This window comes from Alexandromys fortis, unplaced genomic scaffold, assembly GCF_014885135.2.
Source record: "Alexandromys fortis isolate MF-2015 unplaced genomic scaffold, M_Fortis_MF-2015_v1.1 scaffold_235, whole genome shotgun sequence".
Lineage (NCBI taxonomy): Eukaryota > Metazoa > Chordata > Mammalia > Rodentia > Cricetidae > Alexandromys > Alexandromys fortis.
In genome coordinates this window covers 428,327-449,659 of record NW_026068114.1, presented here as the reverse complement: position 1 = coordinate 449,659, position 21,333 = coordinate 428,327, and the positions used below count along the sequence as shown (strand labels likewise).

Below are 21,333 nucleotides of genomic sequence, written 5' to 3'. Positions count from 1 at the left end.
CCACCTCGTTGATTGACAGTTGGCAGAGGCAGTCTTGTGTGGACCCAGTGCTGATAGTTACTATTATTCAGAGTTTAATAATGACAGCCGCTGTACCGAGTCTAAAGAAAGGCGATTTATAGCCCTTAGCCCTATATTCTGTTCTACGAACTCGCGGTCCTCTCTTTTCAGTGTTCTCTGCGCCCAGAGGGAGTGGTGCACCCATCTTGTTTAGGCCAGGCTCACAACTCTTGCTTATTCTCAGCATCTTGGAAATCCCTGGGTCTCTGCTCTCGCTGATACTCTGCAGGAAGAGGCTTCTCTAGGATCAGCTTTGTCTATTCACAGAAGCATAGATATCTAGAAGGCAGTTTGCTTTGTCGATTTAGTTAACTATCGGTCATAAGCTCCCCCACTGGAGCCTCGAGTCTCCCTAGACCTCAGTTGTTGGCTGGACTTAAAGTACCAGGAATGCATTGTCATCCCCCACCACCACCACCAAACACTCCAACTAGAAGGCATCTGGGTACCCGGCATCATCAAGCCACTTTTGCACAGGTGATGCAGGCCTATTGTGCCTGGCAGGTTGAACTTCTGTTTCACAGGGCTCAGAACTGGGCAAGGTCAGTGGTGGCCTTTCTCCCGCAGCATCCTGCTTAGCGCCCACTGTGGTTTGACTGCCAGCCAACGTGGCAGGAATTCTAGCTCAGTGCCTCCTGCTTTCTCTCTCCCCGACAATCAGAGTGTGTGGTGTCTCAGTGTGATTTTAGCCTCTCGTTCTGGTGGGCAGCGTGAGCAGTGACAAGAACCTGCGTTGCTTCGGGGGCTTTGGGTGCTTTCCTTGACCCACCTGGGGGCATGTGTCTCCCAGCTGGGACTGAGAACTGTGTGCCGCACCCCACTGTTTCTAGGAACAGAGCCATCGGGGAGGACGCATACTAAGCGTGTTGAGTCACAAGATCAAGCCCTGATGGAGGATGAAATACCATCCTTTGAAAGGAATCACCCCTTCTCATTTAGTCTGACTAGAAGCAGAAGACCGGGCAATGGGCACTTGTTACTCTCCCTACATTACTAAGAGTGTCAAAGATGATAGCTTCAGGGCCCGGGGAAAGACCCCTACACACCTGCCCTCTGCAAGAAGCCGAAGATTTCCCCTCATAGAAGGCCAGTCTGTAGCTAAGAGAAACATTTGGAGCCTGCAGAAGCCCCAGCTAAGCTTTCCCACGTCCGCTTCCCGCCACCCCCCACCCCGGGTGCCCAGCCTAGCTCTCCCATTCTCTCCCTCCCATTGTTTCCCAAAGGTCCCTCCCTTCAGAAAAGCCGTCTGGCTGGGAGCTTAAAATATTGCTGGACAGTAAAACCTACCCATCAGGACCAATCCAGTCATATCTGCTCAGTCGTGCAGCATATTAGGGGCGGGGTAGAGAAGGGTGAGGTGGGCTTTTAGGTGGCAAAGGAAAGACACCAAAGTTGCCATTTTCCTGCCGAGCACCAAGAGAGAAAGACGGCACCTGTGTCTCCGTGGGACCCAACTCATACTGGCAAGTTTTCCTTGGGCTGCTACACTGTAACCTTCCCTTCGCTGATTCTTTTCCAGCACATTCAGGGCCATACACAGCTTTCTCCAAGACGAAGAAAGATGCCACCAAGCTCTATTACTGGGCTGAGGTGGCCGCACTTACAGCTCAACCTCGAAAACCCACTGAGAGCTCGTCTAAGGGTGTGTGGAGGTTTGGAAGGGAGAGAGTGCTGGGATACGGTGGGTGTGAATCGAGATGATGCTCGAGTTCCAACTCTTGACTTCTTAAGGTCTTTTCATTTTCAGAGAGAATGAGCGTGCCTCCAGGAATCCAGAGGAATATAAATATAAGCATTCCAGTTACCAATCATTTTTTTCCCGCTTCCAACTCTGAGAAGGGAGGGAACGTCCCAATCGTTGGGTGCTGTGAGTAGAGGGGAAGCCACCTGCTCAGGGTTCTCAATGCTAAAGCCGTACATGGGGTCCTAAAACTCTTCCAGGGGTGGGTTCTGTTGTCTGTTGGTGAGAGTTGCTGCCTAGTGGCCCTACATACAAAGATGGAGGAACGCTTACTCCCCACTTGCAGCCAGAGTGGTCTGTGTCCCCTGGAGCTTTGAAAACCTTGCAAGCATGGACGTTTATGTGTTTCTGTGCCTTCAAACCCACGAAAAGGCCACACAGCCCTGGAAAATCCCTGGGGGCTCGGAGTGGGGAAGAGTAGGCCTCACATCTGAAGTCTGTCCTCCCTAGATGGACTACTTCAGGAGAGTCAATAAACTTCTCAGCTTGCCCCTCCGTGATCGTAGTGACAATAATTTATTCTCTGGGTCTCAAAATGTAGATTTGTCCATTTTAGCTCAAGGCAAAATGTTGACAGCCCGTGACAAAAATGTAACTGTAATGAAGGGAACAAAGAGGTGAATGTCTCGCCAAGTTAAAGGTGTCCAATTTAAAGAATTGACTTTTTTTCTGAAATTGTGTCCTCTTTAAGTTTTGGGGTCTTAAAGCCCACCTTTGATCAAGCGAGGGTGGGATCAGACTCTAGACACTGTTTAGTGATCTAAAACATTTCTTATTTTTAAAATAAGGACTTGGCAGCTGTGTGCTCGTTTATTGTGCTTGTTGTGTTTAGTAATCTGAAATCCCAATATGAGAGCCACTGCTTAGCTCATAACTTGTCGTGGGGACTGACGGGACACATCAGTGTGTCGCTGTTAGGCAGAGGTGAGCTCTCCGACATAAACTGTGGTTTCAGTGATCACCTCCACCCACAGTTCTTGAGTGCGAAGTCGCCAGGAATAAACGGAGGTCCTGGGGTTGAGGCTTGAAAAAGAGCATCCGTTTAATTTTCATCTGTACTAGATTGGCACACACTCCATTTTCACAACAAAATACAACAGAGAAGACGGCAAAAATGAGTGGCTGTGGCTCCCACTTTCTCCAGGCCCCAGCATGCTGCTGTGGCTTTACTGCTTTGAATGTTCACTGCACATGCGAGTTAAGACCAGGGCTGGGGGTATAACTCAGTCATACAGTGCCTGCCTGGCATGCTTAGTCCAATCTTTATCCATGGAGGAAAAAGAGAGACAACAATTCAAACACATAACAATTTAAAGGGTGGGTGGCTAGAGAGATGACTCCGTGGTTAACTTCATTTGTTGCCCTTCCAGAGGACCTGCCATTTGGGAGCTCACAGGCATGTGTGGTTCCAGTCCCAGGAGGTCTGATGACCTCTTTTGACTTTGCAGGCACCAGGCACACAGAGAGGTATAGACATACACTCAGAAAAACCATCATACACATTAAATAAAAAAATAATTTTTTCAAATAATTTATTTAAATTTAAGAGGAGAAAGGCAATAAGAGAGTTCAGTGGGTTAAAGGTAAAGGCTCCTGCCACCAAGCCTGACGACTTAAGTGTGATCCCAGAAACCCACATGGTAGAGAAGAACTGACTCCCCCAAACGTTGTTTCTGTCCTACACACACAGACACACATAGACATACAAACAGAGACACACACACACACAGACTTACACACAGAGAGACACACACACCACACACACACACACACACACACACAAAGACACACACAATCTAAAACATATTGCAGTTCCCCAAACACTTCCCCCAGCATCTCTAAACCCTCTCTCCTGAACAGCAGAAGGGACCTGCTTCACCGCCATGCTAGTAGGGAGATTTTGTCCTAAGTTACAGTTGCCTGAAACTTGGCACAAAACTCTTGAGTAGACATAAAGGGAAAAATTAAAAATTCAGAACAATCCTAATGTAGCAGGATGGGTTACAAAGGACACGCTTTGCTCTGACTTTCAGAAGTTATTAATATCATTGTCAGGAAGGTCTTGGGCCGTGACCATGTATCACAACACAGTGTGTTGTGTTAAGGGTCACTGTCTACCCATTTATATCTCAATGTTTCATAAAACAAGCACCATCCACCCCAGCAGATGGGAAGGCTGGTTTGTTTTTGGTTCAAGATAGGTAGTTTGGATCATTTTACTTTGTTCTTTTTTTTCCTGGTGTTTGCATTTTCTTAAAAATCCTCTTGTCTATTCTAAATTTTATAACCTTGATTATTGTTTATCATGAGTTCTTGCTCTCGTTACTGCTATGTAGAAGAAGACTGGCGGCCCCTGAATTGGGGTGAGAATTGTCTTTATGGGAGCTGAGACTTTCAGATCTTAAATCCATCACCCTCAGTCCCATCCTCTGGCATCTAGAGAATCCCCTCACTCTGAAGTGCTTTGCTCTGTGCTGTGATGGGTCATGTAAGATAAAGCCGAAAGTGGTTCAAGAATGGTCTGTTCTAAGGGAGTAAGATTAAGTACACAGAAATAATAAGTCTTACAGGAGAAAACAGAACTATTTAACAAGAAACCAACCTCCCTGGTTCTGTCTCGTGTGTGGGCTTGATGTTTAGATGGATCATCCAACTGTGAATTTTCTCATTTGTTTCTGGATGATGGCCAGAAGAAACCCAGAGGAGGCTCCTCCAACAGGAGCTATTGTCTTGTTCTTAGGGCAGGCATGAGGGAGTTCCACAGCTTCAGAGATGTTCAATGTGGAGAGACAACAGACCTAAAGTGATGGGGGAGGCTTTACTTGTTTTTACCATAGTCTCACACCCTCCCAGTCAATTCGGTCCTCTCCCCGCCAGCCCCTGCTATGCTAGAGACATTATATATCATTGTGTTTAATGGCTTTTTCCCCTACAGATCAAACTTTTATATTTAAACAACCACCTGTGACTAATCCCGCAGCCTAGTCGTTCTGTGAAACACTGAACAGTCCTCGTGGACTTGGGTAACACAACTCCCTCCGAGAGCACCCTCTCTGCACTTGGGATTTAAAGGGGTAATAATCAAAATATACTGCCCTCAATTTGTAAAACTATTAAGAGGGGTTTCCAGCTCTCAACCTCAAGTAAAGAAAGCATAAATTAAGACTATAGCTGTCAGCAAAACGTGTAGCCCACGTCGCAGGTCTTATTTCTTAACAGTTTGAGAATCAAACCTTTGGGATCAGGTACGGAACTGCCAGTGTTTCGCTGTCTGGCCTAAGACCATCTGCTTCGCCTCTAAGGGCCCCATTGTCTCACATGTTGAAAGCAGATTGGTTTTCAAAAACTCATATAAAGTCCTATTACTGGGCTGTGTGCAGGCATTGGCTACGCAGCAGAAAATACAACAAGGCATGTCCCTACCACCCAAGAGCTTAAAGTCTAACAGGATTAAGATGAAAGAATTAATGCAGTATCAAAGGTCTGCCCATTAAAATTGCTCAATAAATGTTCATTCTCTCCCATTTAATTTTATATACATGATCATGTATAGTACAAGGAATATTACATATGGTCTGTTTTGGAATATGTAACTTACAATTTCATTCTCATAACAACGTTGTCAGGAGCCCAGGAACCCATAGTATAGGTTTGTTTTTAGTATTAGGATTCATGAATCTTCCATCACCATGTGGTCTTAATTTAAATTCATATAACCACAGCTTTCTACTTCTGGTCCATAGTAAATCACAATAAATTCAAGTAGTAATACAGACACGTATTCAAGGACCCTTTCAAGCAGTTTGTGAGGTGAATGAGAACAGATATTATTAGTAACACTATTTTACAGATTAGCATTAACCCCCCTTCACGGTCCCTTTCGTCCCTTAGCACTAGTCCACACAAACAAGGCACTCCATGGAGACTGTTCACCCCGATGACTGGTCCATCAGCTTAGAAAGATGAACACTCCAAGAGCTGGGGAAGAAGGTCATCTCGGAGTTGCACTGCGACCACTTAGGTTTTGCCTTCTGCTTCCCAGGTGGTGAGCAATGGGTGACTGGAGCTTCCTGGGGAACATCTTGGAGGAGGTGAACGAGCACTCCACCGTCATTGGCAGAGTTTGGCTCACGGTCCTTTTCATCTTCCGCATCCTCATCCTGGGCACGGCAGCTGAGTTTGTGTGGGGCGATGAGCAGTCTGATTTTGTGTGCAACACCCAGCAACCAGGTTGCGAGAACGTCTGCTACGATGAGGCTTTTCCCATCTCTCACATCCGCCTCTGGGTCCTGCAGATCATCTTCGTCTCCACCCCATCGCTGATGTACGTGGGGCACGCGGTACATCACGTCCGCATGGAGGAGAAGCGAAAGGACCGCGAAGCCGAGGAACTGTGTCAGCAGTCCCGCAGCAACGGGGGTGAAAGGGTACCAATCGCCCCGGACCAGGCCAGCATCAGGAAGAGCAGCAGCAGTAGCAAAGGCACCAAGAAGTTCCGGCTGGAGGGCACACTGCTAAGGACCTATGTCTGCCACATCATCTTCAAGACCCTCTTTGAGGTGGGCTTCATCGTGGGCCACTACTTCCTGTATGGTTTCCGCATCCTGCCCCTCTATCGCTGCAGCAGGTGGCCCTGCCCCAATGTGGTGGACTGCTTTGTGTCCCGGCCTACTGAGAAAACCATCTTCATCCTGTTCATGCTGTCCGTCGCTTTTGTGTCCCTCTTCCTCAACGTCATGGAGATGAGCCACCTGGGCATGAAGGGAATCCGGTCTGCCTTCAAGAGGCCTGTGGAGCAGCCACTGGGGGAGATCCCCGAGAAGTCCCTCCACTCCATCGCAGTGTCCTCCATCCAGAAAGCCAAGGGATACCAGCTTCTAGAAGAAGAGAAGATCGTGTCCCACTATTTCCCTCTGACTGAGGTTGGAATGGTGGAGACCAGCCCACTTTCAGCTAAGCCTTTCGGTCAGTTTGAGGAGAAGATTGGCGCGGGACCCCTGGCAGATATGTCACGGGGTTACCAAGAAACCCTGCCTTCTTATGCTCAGGTGGGGGCCCCGGAAGTCGAGGAGGAAGAGCAGCCTGTAGAGGAGGCCGTGGAACCCGAAGTGGGAGAGAAGAAGCAGGAAGCAGAGAAGGTGACCCCAGAAGGGCAGGAGAGGGTCGCGGTGCCAGATGGGGAGAAAGCAGAGACCCCCGGAGTAGGGAAGGACGGGGAGAAAGAAGACCTGCAAGTTGAAAAGGTAACCAAACAAGGTCTGCCTGCTGAGAAGGCCCCTGCGCTCTGTCCGGAGCTGACAACCGATGACAACAGGCCCCTGAGCAGGCTGAGCAAAGCCAGCAGCAGGGCCAGGTCAGACGATCTCACCATATGAAGTGGTGCGGAAGAGAGACATCTCACCTCCTGCTAATACAGGCCAAGATAAAATCAGCTCGTGCCAACACACTTGGAGCCTTCGGTGTCCTTGGGGCCACCCCCACCCCTAGTTGGATAGATGATGTCTTAGAACTGAGCAAGCTGTACAACTGGAAGACAGCCCTTCCCATTTGTACCGGCTACCAAGGTAAACCCCCCGTCCTAGTCAAGTTCCGGGTTTCACACGCCTGCCCTATCTTCTATCCCAACCACTATGGGGGGCTTTACTCTCTTTCTCATTCCCCCATGGGAAACCATCAGGTCAGATTTGGGGTTACCTCCTAACCTTTTACTAGGCTTGTCTCAAGCTCGCTGAATCAGTCAGACCCGAACCCAGCATTTCCCTAGCAGAAGCCCCTGATCTTACATGAGTGATCTCAAACTCAAAAGCCTGCAGGATCCAGGCAGATGATTTAATGGTTAACGTGGCCCTGCTCTAATAGGATATGATAGAATATGATAGAGAGAGGAAGGGCTGTGAAGGCTGGGGCAATAGCTGGCTGCTTCCAGGAAATAGTTTCCTTGATACCTGTACATCTATTTAAAAAAATGAGAGAGAGAGAGAGAGATATCAGAGAAATTTTAGCACGTTAATTTTAAATACAATATGTGGAGCAAATGCAATGTGCCCAGATTTAACCTATGGGCTATCAATTTGCAACAGCAGTTTACATTAATGAGCCCACAGCTGCTAAGGAATTTGCCTCACTTTTTTATGGTCTTGGCCTCTTTTTATGGTTTCCCAACTTCATTTTATCAATTTGAAATGTTTTAAGTCGTCAGTCCAGGAGATGCCCAGAGTTCTTGCTGACCGTTCTTTTGGGTCACTGTGCCCTCCGGTTGAAAGCAGTGGAGCCTTTGATTGGCAGGAATTATGCCCTGGGCACAGTAAGAGAGCACGCAGGCTATCAAACCTCTCCCCGGGAAATGAAAAGGCTTTAGGCTTTCAAGCCCAATTGCAGTTTTCTTCCCTGGAGCAACAGAAATCCTTTTTAAAAAATTCTCCTCTTCTAACATCAGTATTCAGCCTAAAATCTGCATTTCCTTTCCCAGGGCTGGGAGCAGAAAGAGTTCCAAGCTAGAGGACGCCTGCCCACAGGCCTGGCCTGAGGGAGGCCGCTCTCATGCTTTGTCTATCAGCGGGGAACTGGCAGGGGAGGAAAGAGGCTTACTCGAGTACTACCAACTGGATGTGCTGTCCGTAGCCAGTCTGCACTGTATCCCCCGGGGCGCAGAGACTAAAGGGGAACCTCACAGGTCTCAGCCAACCCACCTCAAACACCGAGTCCAAACAGGGGAGAATATAAAGTACATATGAATATTTCACACAGGGAACAATTTTACTCGATTGATTTCCAGAAGAAATAGATAGATAGATAGATAGATAGATAGATAGATAGATAGATAGACAGACAGATAATGCAGATAAAATCAAGTAATGTGACCTTAGTATCTACCTATCTCATTCTTTTAAAGAGAAGGCAGGAATTGGTGTTACTGGGCTTCACATCCCACCCAGGACAAGCACGAATGCAGCCCAACACAGCATCACAAACGTGCTGTCTTAGTGTGGGCTACTATGGCTGTGACGAAACACCACGGCCACAAGCACGTTGGGGAGGAAAGGGCTCCTTTGGCTTATATTTCCACTTTGTCATCCGTTATTGGAAGAAGTCAGGACAGGAACTCAAACAGGGCAGAAACCTCCAGGAACTGATACTGAAACCATGAAGAAGCTTGCTTCTCGTGGTTTGCTCAGCCGCTTTATTATAGAACCCAGGACCACCAGCCAGGGAAGGCAGCACACACAATATGGGCAGTGCCCTCCGTCGTCAATCACGGATTAAGAAAATGCCCTACAGTCTTGCCTGCAGGCCAATCTTTTGGAGACGTTTTTCTTAATGAAGGTCCCCACCTCTCAGATGGCTCTAGCTTGTGTCTAGTTGACTCGAAGCTGTGCACCACACTTACGTAGAACAGTGTAAGATTCTTGCAACTTCTTTGTGCTTCAAATCCGTGATGCCCCACTGTGAACTTTGTAGACAACAGAATCATAACGTCAAGAGGCCGAATATGCCAGAACACCATGCCTCGGGAACTGCGTGCCAGAGATGGGTAGGAAGTGGAGGAGCTAATAGGGCAGAGACTTGGACCAGGGTACCCAGAAAAACTGCCCTTCAACCAGTTCTACTCCCTGGCAATACATCTCAGAGTGGAAAGTCCTCTCTTGGCCCTCATTTTAACATATTTGTTCTGGATAAGCCTCCGAAAACTATCCCTCCCTAGGAAAATTCATGCTCTAATTGCCTGGCGCCACATTCTAAGCCAAAGCAATTCCGAAAATAAACTCATGAATGGTTTGTTTTCTTTTATATATATATAATTATGCCTAAGAAATCTGCATTTAAGAGAGAAAGGCTAACTATATATCTATCTAGAAAACCAAAGTAACAAATTTTCAACAGAAGACTGTATCGAGCAAGGAACAGTTGAACGGAAGGCCCTGTTTACCTTCCCAACATGTGACTTTCTGCTACTGCTGGGATCTTACCCCTGCCAGGTCATAACAACCCCACACAGACCTTGTCGTACGCAATGAGAACAGTAGCAAAAATCCCAAGCCCAAGAGCCTAAGGTGTTCTTGACCCTCATAGCTGCCCTATCACCCCTACAGTTGTGCTTACGGTTTAAAAAGAACCTTCTTTCTGACCAAAATCGGGGGGGGGGGGGCATCTCAACTAGGACTTGATACAAAAGTAGTATCATATATGTAGTAGCATACATATGTAGTATCAGATTGTTCAGTGGTAGAGTGCTTGCCTGGCAAGTGTGAGGCCCTGAGTTCAATCCCCAGTACTTCAATTAAGACCAAATTAAAAAAAAAAAAGGAAATGAAAACTAAGTCCTGTTTTAAGGCTACATTGCCAGTGCTGCTCAGAGCCAGTTGCGGAGCTGCAAGGGAGGGCTGCTGGCCTCCTTGTCTTGGCTGGATGTCAGATGAAGTAGTGTCTCACTTCACTGCCCACAGCTGCTGGGCCCCCGTATAAGCCGCTGCTTCTCTTTTGGCCTTCCCAACAAAACGGAGTCTATGCTGGAAGAAACAGACACGGGCGCCTAGCGGTCAGGATTTTCCTCCTGTTTCTGCCAGTCAGTGGCGGAGTCATCATTGCGCCTTATCCTCTCCATACCTCGGTTTTCTGTCTACAAACGAGCAATGGCCCTTGCTGCCTGCCTCCCTCTGGGGTATCATAAGAACTGATGAGTTGACCACCGTGCCTGGAGCCTGCTTTCTGGAACCTCGCTCCCTGAGCTGTTCCTCCAACAACAGTAAGACAGGGTGGGGGACAGATGGGTGTCTTCCATCTGTCCCCTCAGCTCTGTGGTGAGAGTTAATCAAGGTAGACATTCTAGAAGCTCGTTTCCTCAGAGGAGACTCAACAACATTTTGATTCCATATAATGACCACAGACAGATGGGCAACTATTTAAATGACTGGAATAAGGTTCCTCTTCGGCCACCACAGAGCTCCTGTCAGGTCCCGTTTGGATGGTCTGTGCTCTTTGTGGTACATCCATGCTCTCTGTTTGGGGGCACAGAATCATGACTGATTAGGATTACGATGCTTCGGGGTTCTATTAGGTCCAGCTTTACTTCTGACTCATTAAACCCCTAGAGCACATGGTCCTGCCAATGAAAGATGCCTTGACTAGAAGACAACAGAAGTGTGGCTCCTTCCAGGGGAAAATGGCTAATGACTGGATAGTGGTCCTAGCACCCCCATTAGGGGAGGTCTGCGCCAGGAAAGCTAGAGCTGCTCAACGTTCAGTTAGAGCTGCAAGCTTGTCTGGGAAATCCCTAGTATCCAGGGCTTCGTAAAAAGACCTATCTGGTTTCCATGACTTTGGCCCTTGATGTTCAGGTGATGCATCCGACACAGCATTGAACAAATATTCCTGAAGATCAATCTGGTTTGGAGACTCACAAAAATAATTGGCATTTTGTGAGATGTGGTGGCCGCCTCTGTTTAACTCTGGGGATGACAGGTTGTCATCCCTCTGCTCTCAATGACAGCTTTCTCTAAGGTAATAGGGAGGAGAAGCCTTCTCCTTCTCAAGGTCTAATTCTTCTTCTCAAAAACTTACTAACGTAGAAATAAGAAGAGAAAGAAGGCCTTGTCCAAACTGTACGATCATATTTTAAAGTACAACCTGAAGCAATGACACACATCACATCCGAAGAAGGCACAGCTCAGTAAACCAAGAGACCGTTTTATAAAAAGTGGGACAATGTGTAAAATGAGGGGATGATCCTGAAGTCCTAAGAATCATGTTGCAGACAAACAACATCCTTAATCACACGAGAATCTGTTGCTGCAAGAAATGCCAAGGTGTTCATCTTACCAGAGCTCATGTACAGAGGAGGAAGGAGGTGTCAACCCCCAAGTCTGACTCACGGCAAAGGAAAGAGGAGCAAACAGGAACCGCTCGGCTGAAGTCACATGGAAGGTGTGGGACAAGACTAGTGAAGACAACTGTTCCTCCTCAGTTCCTGAGGGGCAGTGGGCACGTGTGGACCCCAACAGCACCTCCCTTTCCATCCTCCTCCTGTCTTACCCTGGCTCCAAACTAGCCCTTTGTACATGTCATGTGCAGACGATTGCCCAGCCAAAGTTAGCGCAGTCTAGATAAAAAGTGTAAGGACAGCTAATGAAGAACTCTGAGTGTAAATCTGTTCTGTAAGATGTAGTGTGTGCCTAGAAACTACGTTTAAGGTTTCCCTTTCTGGAAATTATTGTAGTGTAACCAAATATGTCTTTGGGGAAGAGAGGGGATAAAGGAGGGGTAACTCTAGATCCAGCAGTTAAGTAAGGAGAGAGAAGCGATCTGGAAGACAGCTCCGTCTCCACTGCATTTGACACTGTCTGCCGTGGCCACCATGTGGACGTGAGACAGACCGCAGTCTCCAGCCTCACTTCCTTCAGAAGATTTCCAGAGCAGAAAATAAATTCTAGAATTCAGAAATTTGTCTGGAGAGAAAAGAAATAGCGCCATCGCCGTCTCTGTGTGCTTTCTTGTCCATCTGGGAAGCACAAGTAAAGAATAAGCCGAGATGCATTCAGACTTAGTGCCACTGGGAAACGGCTCATGAGTGGCAACATGGAGATGCTGGTCCTGTACTCTCCAACCCTCCTCATTCTTGTGTCAGAACTAATAACTGCATGTTAGATTCTTAACAAAACAAATAAACTAGCTGGACTTTAACCACCTTTGTTTTCTTTCTTGGCCCATCAATCAAGTAAAAAGGCTGCCTCCGTTTCTAATTGTTATTCTTGGAGTTGGGGTCCCTGGAAAGGAAGGGAGTGGGGTACACTAGTAAATGATTAGTAGCTTTCTCTGAGGTAAAGAAGCCCTAGCTTGTGGGTTTTTCTTACCTGACTTGTGTAAATTCACCCACCATTGTCAATCTTGAGTTACCAGTATGCTATCCCTGGCAGAGCAATAAGAGGTCCAGTAGCGCCTTATGAAGTTCCCCTATCATACAATGCATATGCATATTCCACAATTATGAAAAATAACCTCAGTGCTATGGTTTGAATGTCTGCAACGGTCCATTGGAGAGGAGGCTTGGTCCCCAAGCAGCTGGTGGAACATTTAAGAGATCAGGCCTAAGTAGGAGGTCCTTAGGTCTTCAGTGGTAAGAAGTCCTTCTCACATGACCCATGGTAGTTCCCATCTGACACCGTAGTTCTAATGCAACCTCCTGATAGCTCTTCAGAAGAGAGTAGTTACAAAAGGAGCAATCCTGGCCCCTTCCAGATATCTCTGTTTCCTGGCTTGAAATATGTCTGCTCACACAACATACGCTTTTACCATCTGCCTTCTACCACAGAACTCTCACCAGATTTGAGCTGATGCACGTGCTGTGCCGTTGAACCTCCCAAACTGTGAGCTAAATAGCACCACTTTCTTTTACTCATAGCCCGTGTCCAGCATTTTGTTGATGTGACGTGAAGCTGACTCATGGAATAAAAATGATTGTGAAATAGATAGGAGGCTTTGAGTAGATGTTATCCTCGTTCCATTTTTAGGTTTATACAATCTAGCTGTTACTACTGAATGAACCGAGGAGCTGGCTTACAAAGTTCCTGAAAATTCAGCAAACAACTTGCTCCAAGGTGCCAGGATTCTCCTAGGTCAAACTAGGGAGGATATGATCCAGGCAGAGCAGAAAGGCTCTCCCAGTCAGCTGGGATTTGCTCAATATGCTTCCTCTCCTACTCCAGTAGCCCTCAGGGAGAAACAAAAGGCACCCCTGGTTAGCCCATGCAGAGAAGCAAAAGGAAAGCATGTGTTCTTTCTTTCCCTTGAGCATTTAAAATAGACATAAAATGATTCATTGAGTACGAAAACAACCTGACAACCAGGTTAAGTTAGTCAGAAGCTTCTGCCTGGGATTTATCATGTCTCCTCTCTTGTCAAAACTCTTTAGTAATTCTTCATTCCCTATGATTGGCAAAGTCATTTGTAGCTTATGCCCACCCACTTACAGAATAACTCTCTTTTTACCTGTTGGCGTTCACTTCTTCTATATCAGCCCAGTTTATCCACAGGAAACACCCTTCTGCAGTTGGATACAAACTTGGTAGATTCCCCCATCCCTTTAGTGTATGTGTATGGGTGTTTTGCTGCAGAGATGTCTGTGAACTATGTGTATACAGTGCCTGAGGAGGACAGATGAGGGCATCAGATGCCCTGGGATTGTGAGCTGCCACGTGGGTGCTGAAAACCGAACCCAGGTTCTCTGGAAGAGCAGCCAGTGCTGTTAAGTGTCGAGCCATCTCTCCAGCCCCTTTTGATGGATTCTTAGTTGATTTCCTGGGTGGAGACCAGCTTTGGGGATTGACTAGTCAATCAGACACAGTCCCTACAATGTCACTCGTATGGAATCACAGAAACTGAAAATTGGTTGGAATTCATTTATAATGGCGCAAGCTCTAGACCATCCAGATCTCCAGGAAATACCTGGTTCTTCAGACTGTTTTTTTTTAGCCTTCCTTCAATTTGCTAAGCTGCTCAGAGTTTCTTCCCCCTCTCCCTGCCTTTTTAAACTTAACATGGCCCAAGTCACTTACATTGCTTGCTGCAGCAATCCCACATGGTTAAACCACCTTGAAGCCTCAACCCCCACCTCTCTTCATGTATTTGCCTTAGTCTGATGGAACTAAGATCTAGTATCCAATAAAGACAGTTCTGGCACACAGAAACCAATAGGTGCTACATTGTTTCAGACCCACGTCTCTTTGTTTACTAAATCTCACAGACTCTAAGAAAAAGTTAGCTGCTACTTCCCTTGCAGACCCTTGATGCCCATGAGCCCTTCTATTGCCGTCCTCACTTACCAAATTGTTCTGTTGGGGCTTTAGAGATGGCTCAGGAGATAAAGGCACTTGCCACCAAGCATAGGGACCTGATTTTGATCGCCAAGACGGACATGGTGGAAGAACAAGTTGTCCTCTGACTTCTACAAACATGCAATGGTGTGTGCGCGCCTGTATATGTATGCACACACACACACAGAACATTTGATGAATAAATAAATGAATTACTGAGACCCCTCAGGGCAGGAATGAGACACCTGGCTAAGCCCTTCACAACAACAATGCAGGCTGCCTCTAACTAAGTCTATGTCTGAGAAAGTGATTCACTAACTGTAGTGATATTTTATTTGTATTTTAACAAATAAAGCTTGCCTGAAGATCAGAGAGTAAAACAGCCCCACTGCCTTACAGACCAGGCAGTGGTGACACACACCTTTAATCCCAGTAGCCACACTAGTTTGCTATAGAAACTGGGTGGTAGTGGTGCACACCTTTAATCCTAGCCCTAGAGAGGAATATAAGATGGGAGGAGACAGTTCTCATACACAGTTTGATTCTGAGATTGGAGGCAGGATCCCCATTTCAGATTGAGGTAGAGGCAAGAGCCGGTGGATGGCTGTTTTGTTTTTCTGGCCTTCAGGTTGAACCCAATTTCTGTCTCTGGGTTTTTTTAAACTGTGCTACACCTAATGGTCCAGGTTTCCAGACTTGAAAGCAAACAGGTTTCCATTGTCATAAATAAAGAAAAAGAGGTTTGCATATACATTCCTGGACATCATCAGAGAAACCTTGGCAACCACATGAAGACTTCATGTTAGGGATGCTTTCACCCATGTGATCCTTTTGCTTCTCTGCATGGGCTAACCAGGTGCACCTTTTGTTTTTCCCTGGGGATGCTAGAGTAGGAGAGGAAGCATACTTGTTGCAGGGAGGCCGCTTGTTCATCCCGGTCGCCCAGAACCGAAATAATCACACAGAAACTGTAAAAAGCCCTCTCAGGTTTTAAGTGGACTTTAGTTGGCCACGTGGGCGCCACAGTCTCAGCTGACTGGGAGAGTTTTTCTGCTCTGGCTGGATCATATTCGCCCTCATTTCACCTAGGAGTGTCCTGGAGCTGTGAGCAAGTCCTTTGCTGAATTTTTGATAATTACTAAATATATTTAAGCATATGGGAAATCAAATGTAATTGTTGTGAGTATAGTTACAAGCTCCAACTTATATATTAATAATTCTTAGTATATTTGAAAGGTTTAACTCCTTGATTATATGAATGTAAATGTAGGAATGCAAATGGAATTAACTCTGGATGTCATCTTAGGAAGATATCACCTTTGGATGACCAGAGAGCAGAGAGCTCTCCGTACCAACCAGTCCTCATTATCTGAACTTCTGGACATTGCCTGCATAAAAAACTAAACCTTGGGCTGGAGAGACGGCTCAGTGGTTAATAGCATTGCCTTTTTTTTCAAAGGTCCTAAGTTCAATTCCCAGCAACCACATGGTGGCTCACAAACATCTGTAATAAGGTCTGATGCCCTCTTCTGGCCTGCAGGCATAATGCAGAAAGAATATTGTATACATAATAAATAAATAACAAAAAACCTAAACCTTTCTTGTATAAAGACACTGAGATATCAAGATTTACATTACAGTAACTATCGTGATCTGTTTACAGAACCTGATTCATTGAGGTTAAGTAGGTCTGTAACAAAAATTCAAAATCCGTATGTTTGCTTTAGTGAGCAGCAAAGAAACAAAAATCAAGGCTACATAATAGACCCTCAGATAACTCTACACAAATATACAGTAAAAATGTTACTTGTGGGGACATATGTTAGTTATATAATTACTGTGTAATAATTGCTCCAAAACATAGTGACTTCAAACAAGAAGAACATACTGTCTCTCAGCCTTTCTGTAGGTTGGGCCTAGAGCATCCTGGAGATGTCCCTTGAGGCTACAATCCAGTATTAGTGGGGCATGTTGTTCTCAAAGACTTGACTCCCATGGTGGAATCCACTCACTCAAGTGGCTACCTGAAAAGGAAGCTGATGCTACCAAATTGGTCCCCGTTCACTCAGGCCTCCCCACAAGGCTGCTTGAGTGTCCTCATGACCTGGTGTCTGGTTACCCTGGAGCAAGGGACCCAAAAGATCAAGGAGAGACGTTCGACATATTTGGTAACCTAACCTTGGAAGCCATATATCTTCCATCATATTCTATTGGTGATTTGTCCCCTCAGACTGCTCCAAATGCCAGGGGGAGGATAAACTAGAAATAAAGAGATTAGGTTACCAGGAAAGGGGGAAGCATTTGCTGACATCATACTTCTTCATGGTCATATTAAATTTTTAAGAAATAATGGGATGTCTATAGGACACTGAGAATGAAAATAGAACCCAGGAACTCTGAACAGATCAAATTTCCCCAGGAGTCAGTGCAACTAAAAGGTACTCTCTGGCCAGCGAGATGGCTCAGCGGGTAAAGGCATCTGCCACCAAGTCTGATGACGTAAGTTCGATCCCCAGCCCCACACGGTGGAAGGAGACAATTGACTCCCGCAGGCCGTCCTCTGGCCTCCACGGGCACACCATGACAATAGCACACATATGTGCACATCCAAAGTGAATGAACAAAAGAACTTAAAAATTAAATAAGTAACAAAATATGCTCTAAACTGTACAGAACACAAAATAACTGCAAAACATCTTCAAAGAATAAACTATTTCATGATTCATTCAGGTCAAAGATAAATGTTAAAACAGCCACAGACGCAAAGTGGACAAGAAGTAAATGATAAAAAATAAATACATTTAAGCATATGGTGCAACTTATATATTAATAATTCTTAATATACTTCTTAAAGGTCTGGGGTCCTAGATTACATGAACATAAACTGAAGGACTGTGAATGGAGGGCGGAAGGGAGGAGGACAAACATGAGACGGCAGAAGTGCCCGATTGCTTGATTCTGTGAGTGCATAGAAAACACAGGGTTCCACCTCTTACACTAAAGCAATCTCTGCCTTCTAAACTTCTAGAAGTTAAAAAAAAATCAAGACACACAGAGTCTGCACAAAAAAAAATAAACAAAAGTCACAAAATAAAGATCCAGACAGAACCATCAAAACAAAAACAAATGTTAATTTTCATTGATGTAAAATATAATAGCCACAAACACATAGTATGAATCATTTATGCTGAAAAAAAAAACTCAGGCATCAAATTAGGAAGCCATCAGAAATATAAACAGAGCTACAGTGGCTCTGAGAGACTTGATCCTGCCCTGTGGTCCTAGGCAATTGGTAGAAGACAAAACTGCAGAAGCAATTGCTAGGGTGGATGGCAGGCTTCTCACCCACAGCTCATCAACACCCACTACTCTGCTGTAGAAGTTCACAGCCTCGACTCCAGCTGCCGCAGGAGCTAGTTAAAGGAGTTCAGGGTGTGTCCCTGAAGTTTGGGCCACATATAGTGAGTGTCCCTTGCCTAGTGAAAGTTGAAAGTTAAGATAACTATTACTTGTGGTTCATAATCTTTGCCATGTAGAAGAAGATGGACTGGAGGCTCAGTCAGTAGAGCGCTTGCCTTGCTGAGGCACACCTATAACCCCAGTGCTGGGGAGCAGGAGGCTCACTTGCTTGCCAGTCTAGCCTAGTTGGTAAACTCCAGGCCAATGAGAGACATTTTCTCAAAAAAGATGGATGGAGTCTCTGAGGATGACATTCAAGGTTATCTCTTGAGCTTTACACACGCATACATATGCACACAGATGTGCATATACACACATGCATTAAAAATAAAAATCAATTATTTCATCACATAATTGCATTATAGCAAACAATACAGAAAGCATCAAACATGTAAATTGGGGGGCTGGGGAGATGACTCGGTAGCAAACTACTTGCCACGAGAGCATGCAAACAAGAGTTCAGATCCCCCGTATCCTAGCGAAAAAGCAAAGCATGCTGTCACACAACTGCAACCCCAATGCTAGAGCAGTGGAGACAGGAGGATCTCTGCGACTTGCTGGGCAGCCAGTCTAGCCAAACTGGCAAACCCCAAGTTCGCTGAAAGATGCTGCCAAAAAACAAGATGGAGAACAATGCAGAAGGGAACAAGAAGGCGCTCAGTGTTGAACTCTGGTCTCTACATACACACACATGCACACATACATATGAGCACTTTCCCCTCCCCACAGATGTGGACTCATTAAATCATGGCATGACCATTGTTGGAATGTTACTGAGGTAATGAAAATGAAATTGTTTTAGCACGAGAAAATGTTCATATATGTTTCTAATTGAAAACTATACCACAAATTATTTTAACTGCCTCGTTTCAAGCTAATATGACAAAATACCATAGATCGTGGCTTAAATATCACATATTTATGGGCCACAGTTCTGGGAGGCTGCAAGCCCACAGCCGAGGTCCTAACATTGTCACTCCCTGACGACAGTCCTCTTGCCTTCCAGTCAGCTGCCTTCTCACTGTATCACATGACAGGACGGGAAGGGGCAAATGGAGGAGAGAGGGGCGAGGGAACATGCACATCCCGGTCCATGTACATTGTTGAATCATGAGAGTGTCACCCCTCATGACTGCACCAAACCTAATCACCCCACAAAGGTCTGCTTCCTAGTACCATCGCATTAGGGCTTTGACGGGAGAATTTAAGGGAGACCAACATTAGGTGGGAAATGATGAAGTGTATGGGATGGTTATATATCAGGATAACAAATAAGGCCTATCTCAGACTTTGGGATAACAGCAGTGTTACACTCTTTTCTGACTGTCTTGCCAATGTCGTGGTGTCAAATCACAAATCACGAGAAAGGTAGGTACGTATCTAAGATGACGTATTCAGGAAGATCATCACTCTAGGAGCAGGAAGTACTAGCTACGGTAGGGAGAACTGTCTGCCCCACCCAGGCACAGAGGACAGGTGACCGATGTTCAGAACAGTCCCTTATTGTTTCTTCTATTTATCAATTTCAACTTACGTTTTCAGTTTAAGTTTCATCTCTGTGTGTGCTTCTTTTTGTTCACAAATTATAAAGACCAAATTAATTAGGCATGATAATGATAGGAGCAAGTTCTCCCAGCGTTCTGCACTACCCCCCAGCTTTGAATGGCAATGACAACTGAGTGCCACGCTGTAGACAGCCACCTGCCTCCCTGCTAGATGGGACCGGAAACCCCAGTTCTTTGGTTTGAGACACTCTCATGGCAAGGCAGCCTCCGCAGCTCCCTGGCACTCTAGAACAGGGATTGGACAGTGTGCTGGATAGTTTTATGTCAACTTGACACGAGCTAAAGTCGTCTGAGAGAAGGGATCTCAACTGAGAAAATGGCTCCAGAAGACTGTGCTGTAGGCAAGCCTGTAGAGCGTTTTCTTCATTAGAAAATGACAGCGGAGGGCCCGGACGATGGTGGGTGGTGCCACGCCTGGGATGGTAGCCCTTTTTTGTTGTTTCTTGTTGTGTTTGTTTGTTTGTTTGTTTGTTTTTGAGACAGGGCTTCTCTGTTTAACAGCCTGTCCTGGAACTCACTCTGTAGACCAGGCTGACCTCAAACACACAGAGATCTTCCTGCCTCTGCATCCCGGGTGCTGAGATTAAGGGTGTGTGCACCACCGCCCTGCTGATCTGGAAGTCTTGGGCTATAAGAAAGCAGGTTGAGTAAGCCAGTAAGCAGTGCCTCTCCATGGCCTCTGCATCAGCTTTGGGCATTGCTTGTGGCCATGGTGTTTCTCATCACATCAGTGGTAACCCTAACGAGGACAGGCTGTTTTGATGGGACAGACTTGAGATCAGAGAAGGACATCTCTCTTTATGTGCAGCACCCCGAGGGGGTGTCCTCATTTATTCATACTGTAGTAATGAGTTATTCTTTTGGTCCCTGTCCTAGCCACGCCCACTCCCATAACCTCTGACCCGCCCATCGCCATCTTGGGACCTCTTCCTCTCTTTCTGCTTCCTTAGCGTGCGCACGCGTTTTCTCTGTCTCTCTCTTCTTTTATCTCTCCTCTCTCCTTTTACCTCTTTTCTCTGTCTTTCTTTCTCCCCCTTCCTTAATAAATACTTATGGCTATTTCCTGTGTTTACGTGTCTGTTACCTGCCGCCACCGTGGGCCAAGGAAGCGTGCCCTCCTGTAGCCGCTTTCCCATGGCTGGCTCCGCCAGCCCGCCCAGGGACCGTTTGTAGCCGCTCTCTCTTCGTTTTTTAAGAATAACAATGAGCACTCAGAGTCTAGCTACTAGCCTTCCCCATGACACACGTATCCCCTTTCAGGTCTTGCCTGCAGCCTTGACTAGTCACTCCTACCCAGGGCTGTTCAGAGCTGGGGCCAGTTTCCAGGACTAGGAGACCACAGTGACTATAAAGACTAGCTAGGGTTCTAGAGGGGAAAGAATAAGCCCCACCATAGTGCATTAAGCCTTCACGAAATGAGGATACAGTGGGAGAAAGAGGTGATTCACTTTGTATTGGAGCCACAGCCACACGGTCTGTTGTGGAGGGGGAAACTAGTTTCTAACAATAACCCTCCTGCGGACTCCTAAATAATTATTATTTTGAATTAAAATCTGCCTTCACATAACTTCCAGTCCTTTACCCTACAAGCATCCCTTGGAGTTATATCAATGTTACCCATTCTTTAAGTTCCTGAGCCTTCAATTCCCTCTTCCTGTCCTTTCAAAGAATCAGTTTTGATTATGTTCCAATGATTTGTGCC

General features: G+C 46.1%; 1 protein-coding gene across 1 annotated transcript; it reads left to right on the top strand.

Moving 5' to 3' along the window:
• Positions 1-1,355: 1,355 nt before the first annotated feature.
• On the top strand, positions 1,356-12,478 carry Gja8 (gap junction protein alpha 8). The gene is made up of 2 exons (XM_050124765.1): positions 1,356-1,523; positions 5,844-12,478. The coding sequence occupies exon 2, from the start codon at positions 5,854-5,856 to the stop codon at positions 7,174-7,176; it is 1,323 nt and encodes a 440-aa protein (XP_049980722.1). The 5' UTR covers positions 1,356-1,523; positions 5,844-5,853; the 3' UTR covers positions 7,177-12,478.
• The last annotated feature ends 8,855 nt before the right edge of the window (positions 12,479-21,333 follow it).